General features: G+C 46.2%; 1 protein-coding gene across 1 annotated transcript in view; it reads right to left on the reverse strand.

Moving 5' to 3' along the window:
* The window catches only part of LOC101861557 (mucin-5AC), a gene marked incomplete at both ends in the record, with an annotated part of 27,412 nt that extends 21,916 nt beyond the window's left edge, over positions 1-5,496 (reverse strand). Inside the window, 4 exon segments of the mRNA XM_013090392.1 lie at positions 1,502-1,599; positions 2,735-2,926; positions 3,931-4,083; positions 5,281-5,496. Of these exon segments, the coding sequence (XP_012945846.1) occupies positions 1,502-1,599; positions 2,735-2,926; positions 3,931-4,083; positions 5,281-5,496 (659 nt within the window).
* Positions 5,497-6,036: the final 540 nt, after the last annotated feature.

Genomic DNA, 6,036 nt, shown 5'->3' on the forward strand with positions numbered 1-6,036 from the left:
GAGAGAGAGAGAGAGAGAGAGAGAGAGAGAGAGAGAGAGAGAGAGAGAGAGTGGGTAGAGGGGTTAGTCAGGGCTGGAGAGAACACAAAACACACCCCCACCCACACACCCACTACCCACCCACAAACACACACACACACACACACAGACACACACACCCCCTCCAACAAGACTGGCCAAACATGGTGTGTTGGCCACAGATCAACAAGGAAGTGACCCATCACACACACACAGTTCACACTGGATAGTCAAACTCAAAGCAAAAAGCTGCTAGAAAGTCCCAGAAAGAAAACCTAACAAATAAAAAAAAAACTCCAAACAAAACAAAACGGGAAATAGAAAAAACTGGCAGCCCAAACAAAAGTCCCCCACAGCAAAAGACACAGTGTACACAGAAGGGGTGGGTCTCACCTCACAGAGGTACTTTCCCCCCACAGGTACACACAAAGGTAGGGTTCAGTACTGTGGTTTGTTACACTCCTCAGTACAAAACAACTCCCAACACTTCACCAAGGACTTAGTAAAACAATAGTACAGCTCAAATGTAAAGGGACACCCACAACTCCCCTCCTGCTCCCCCCCCCTCCCCCTTTTATTTTTCAACATTCCAAACCCAAACACACACACACACACACAAACACATACACCCATATACACACACACACGCGTGCGCGCACACAAAGACACACACACACACATGCACGTGCACACACACACATATACACAAACACACACCCACAGAAACAAACACACGTACACACACACACACACACACACACACACACACACACACACACCTTTTGAGTTCACTTCAGGTAAAAAAGAAGCACATCAAATGAAACACCAACAGTCACTTAGTGCTGGGAGAAAGTAAAACAGACAAACTGAAACAACAGAGAGAGAGAGATGAAAGAAGAAGACCCAACAAGCAGCACCCTCCAACTGCCCGTGTGTGCACATACTTTTGAGTTAGAGTCTACTTTGAGAGAGTGGAAGCAAAGTCAAACACTAATGATCATTTAGTGTTGGGGAAAAAGTAAGACGGACAAGCAGAAACAGCAGAGGGGGGGAAAAGAAGTAAGACCTACCAGTAGCACCCTCCAACCACTCACAACACACACACCCTAACACACAGGCACACACACACACACAGGCACACACACACACACCTACACACACACAGGCACACCCACACACATACAGAGGACAACAGTGTGGGAGACTGACAGAGAAAAAAATGGAGCAGCTCAATTATGAGAAAAACATTCTAATCAACAGGCATGGACATCAACAACATTGCACACTGGAAGGAACTAAACCCATAAATGAAGTTGAAATACTTTGTAATTACCCACTTCTTTTCTTACAACAGATACCCTCCCCCCACCCAGAGTTCTATAAATAATTTCTACAACTGACCCCCATCAAACCCTTCTAGGACCCCTCCCCCCCTTCCCTCCCCTAGAGATGAAATATAAGTGGTCAAGTGGAGAACACTGACCAGGCAATGGGCAGCTTGAGGCTGACGCTGAACTTGCTCTGGTAGTAATCCTGTCCGGCTCCCAGCAGTCGCGACAGACCCAAGTCGCTGATCTTCACCTGTGGACAACACACACACACTCAGGTATACACACATGGTAAACATATCGTCAGTCAGCTGTTCAGATGTCCTGAGCCCCCAATTTAAAAAAAAACCCATTTTAGATTGCAGTGTCTTGTCTCGCCTGGGTGTACCTATATGTTGCAGTGTGGGTATATGAGCCTAGGTATGCGAGTTCAATCGGGTTCCTGTCTGTATGTGTATACACATAATTTATTGCAACAATATGTGTCTGCAAGTCCATGTGTCTGCGAGTTCACAAAGAGTTCTGTCTGTACGTGTGTACCTTCATGCGCCACTGATGGCCTATGAGTCTGTGACCTTGACAGAGTTCCTGTCTGTAGGTCCAGTGTATACCTATGTACTACAGTGTATGTCTATGAGTCTGTTTGTCTGTGACTTTGACAGAGTTCCTGCCTGTATGTGTATCCTTCGTGCTTCAGTGATGGTCTGTGAGTCTGGAAGTCTCTGACTTTCACACAGATCCTGTCTGTGTGCATGTGCCTCATTCTGCAGTGCTTGTCTATGGGTCTGAGTGTGTCTGTGAGTTAGACTGAGGTCACAACTGCCTATGTGCCCCAGTGTGGGTGTCTATAAGTCTGTGTATCTAAGAGTTTGACGGAGTTCCTGTCTGTATGCATGTACCTACATGATTCAGTGAGCATCTACAAGACTGTGTGTCTGTGATTTAGCTTAAGTTCCTGTCTACTTATATGATGCTGTGTTGTCTGTGAGTCTGACAGAGGTAGCATCTTCCTGTACGTACCTGGTTCTTGCCAAAGACCGGAATTTTCCAAGCCTGTACGTACCTGGTTCTTGCTAAAGACCAGAATGTTCCAAGCTTGTACGCACCGGGTTCTTGCTAAAGACCAGAATGTTTCTGTACATACCTGGGTTCTTGCTAAAGACCAGAATGTTTCTGTACATACCTGGTTCTTGCTAAAGACCAGAATGTTCCTGTATGTACCTGGTTCTTGCTAAAGACCAGAATGTTCCTGTACGTAACTGGTTCTTGCTAAAGACCAGAACATTTCTAGCCTGTACGTACCTGGTTCTTGCTAAAGGCCAGAATGTTTCAAGCCTGTACGTACCTAGTTCTTGCTAAAGGCCAGAATGTTTCTAGCCTGTACGTACCTGGTTTTTGCTAAAGACCAGGATGTTCCTCGCGGCCAGGTCTCGGTGCACGAGCCGCCGGTTCTCCAGGTAGGCCATGCCGTCACAGACCTGCTGGGCGTAGTCACAGAGGCGGGGGAGGGGCAGGTCCACGCGGAGGCTGGGGTCCTTCAGGCACTCCAGGAGGGAGCGCATAGGGGCCAGTTCTGTAACCTGGTAAGTTACAGTTTGAGTTTCAGTAAAAAAAAAGAATTTTTTTTTAAGTAGGCGTTTTTAACCCTTTGACACAATTTGGATTAAAAAATTAAAAAAATTTCTTTTCTGTTTAAAAAAAAATGTAGGCTTTTTTACGCCTCCATTGACATATTTTACATCTTTTAGATGCATGTTTCCAAGCCTACCTGTCAAGACCAACTGAGGCTGAGAAGGATATAACAATCTGGCAGGTATCTAAGTATTCTTGTACAGCTGCGTGAGTAAAGACAAGCATACCCACACAATACCAGTTATATTTGACTCATATAGTGCAGGGAAGACGCAAGACAGACAGAGACAACAGAGAGAAAGAAAAGAAGTAGGACCTACCAGCGGCGTCCTTCAAGAACCAGCATGTACACGGACGCAGATATTGAAAACATTAGAAGAGACCAAGAGACCAATTGTTTTCCTCACCGCCTATATTTAAATAATTGAAACTGTATAAGTTTGACGCCTCCCTCAACACAATATAGATCATTCATGAGACAGGCTTCTTCAACCCTGTCTGTCTGTCAGGGCCAACCAGGGATGAGTTTTAGTTTTAGTAGAGGTTTTACAGCGCTCGCAACTACATAAGGTCATATGAGTGCCAGAAGATTAGAGGAGTTACAAGAGAGAAAAAAACATTAAAAAAGGAGCGGATAAGGACAATAGATGTTTGATAGGAAAGAATAAGCAAACCACACCAGAGCACCCGACAAACCACCTACAACCAGGGATGAGAGGGACGGAATGTCCCAGCACAAAGAAGTACACACTTTATAAAAATCAAGCTCAGGTTTTTTGTGTGCCGTGGCAAAGTGCCTCACCGCACACCACAGATGCTGGGGTCTCTTACAACATCAACCACAAACAGATATAGTATAGTATATCACCGCCAAAAGTTACTGTAAAAATGTCAAATATATAATGAAAAGAGCCAAAATCCCAGTATATGTTTACATGTGTGTGTAGCGTACCATCATGATGTTCTCCTCCGTATCCATGACGACGCCGTACATGCGCACCACGTGCTCGTGGTCCAGCTCCTGCATGATGGCCGCCTCCTTGAGCAGGCTCTGGGAGTCTGTGTTGACGCGCTCACGGCTCACACGCTTCACCGCTACCTGGACCTGGAGAGAGGGTGGACGGTTGGGGGGTAGGTTAGTTTTAGTTAGGTTTTTAAAAAAGTTTTAGTAAGAGTTTTGCAACACAACAAGGTCATATAAGTGAGGAAGATTAGAGGTGTTACAAGAGAGTAACAAACACAAAAAAGGAGGGGAAATAGAGATGATAGATTTTTTATAGGAAAGGAGCAAACCATATCAGAGCACCCACCAACCACCTGCTCTCGTAACTGTATAAGGTCATATGAGCGCCAATGGGTGGATGTCAACAGAGAAGTCCAAATGGGGAATCAGGCTTACTCTGCTCACCTCTCTAGCCTCAACAGCACAAAGTCTGCTGCAACTATCAAGGAACCCCGAAAATAGTAGTTCACAAGAGAGTGACAAATATACAAAATAAGTAGGGGAAAAATGACGAGATTAAGGATGAGGAAAGAAAAAGCAGCAGTTCCCCCTATGTTGTTTCGGCACAGTATGATCATGACACTGAGAAATCAGCCCATTTACAATTCTACTGTGTATAAAAACATGTTAATATCCCACCTTTGGGAATGGCCTAAAGACACTTCAGTCAGTAGCACTGCTCTAGGGGGATTGGTGGTTAGGGTGAGGGAAGATGAGGTGAGGGTGTGAGGTGAAGGAATGAGGTGTGGTGAGTGAAGGTGTGAGGTGAAGGTGGTAGGAGATGAGGGTGAGATGTGAGGGGAGATGCGGGCGAGATGTGAGGGGAGATGAGGGTGAGGATTTCCTTATATGAGTGCGTGTGCGCGTGCGCGCGCGTGTGTGTGTGTGCCTGTATGTGTGTGTGTGCGTGCGTGCGTGTGTGTTTGTCTATCGGTCTGCCTATATATATGTGAATGTAACTGTTCTCACTTTCTCCCCGGAGTCGGTGGTCCAGACAGCCTGTTGCACCATGCCAAAGTCGCCCTCCCCCAGGACCTTGTTGAGGCTGTGTGTGTGTGTGTGTGTGTGTGTGTGTGTGTGTGTGTGTGTGTGTGTAAGTGTGTATCTGTACTCACTTTATCCCCGAAGTCGGTGGTCCAGACAGCCTGTTGCACCAAGCCAAAGTCGCCCTCCCCCAGGAACTTGTTGAGGCTGTGTGTGTGTTTGTGTGTGAGAAAGAGTGAATGGATGGAGATGTGTGTGTGTGTATACGTGTGTGTCTGTGAGTATGCGTGAGTTTGTCTGTCTATCTGTACTCACTTTCTCCCCGGAGTCGGTGGTCCAGACAGCCTGTTGCACCACGCCAAAGTCGCCCTCCCCCAGGACCTTGTTGAGGCTGAGGGCGTCGGCCGGGATGAGCTGTCGGGCGGGCGGGCGGATATAAGGGGCGGCTCCCGACACAGGCCGGGGGGACCGCTGTTGGGGCGGGGACGGGCTCAGGGTACGGTTAGACCCCTCGCTGCTCCGGAGGATTGCCTGGGGAGGTAGGGAAACTCGCAGTTAGACAATCAGTCAATCATTGGATAAATAATTATTAAATAAGTCAGCCAGTCAGTCAGTCAAGGTGAGTGTCATCCAAGTACACAGATAGTCAGGCAATGAATGATAAGTCAATCATTGGATTAATCAATAATTAAATCAGTCAATGATGGGAGTCACCCAAGGAAACAAGACAGTCAGACAATGAATGATAAGTCAATCATTGGAGTAATCAATAATTAAATCAGTCAAAGATGGATGTCATCCAAGGAAACAGACAGTCAGTGAATCGGGCAGTATGTCAATCAACCAATCATTAAATTGTTCAGTCAGCCAGTGATGGGTGTCACCCAAACTACAAGTAGGGTCACCGCTGTTAACATGATAAAAACAAAACAGCCAGTCAATCAGTCAGTCATTCGAGTAGTCGATCATTAAATCAGTCAGTCAGTCAATCAGTCAGTCAGTCAGTTAATCAGTCAGCCATTCGAGTAATCAATAATTAAATCAGTCATTCAGTCAAAGATGGATGTCACC

This window comes from Aplysia californica, unplaced genomic scaffold (genome assembly GCF_000002075.1).
Source record: "Aplysia californica isolate F4 #8 unplaced genomic scaffold, AplCal3.0 scaffold01252, whole genome shotgun sequence".
Taxonomy (NCBI): domain Eukaryota; kingdom Metazoa; phylum Mollusca; class Gastropoda; order Aplysiida; family Aplysiidae; genus Aplysia; species Aplysia californica.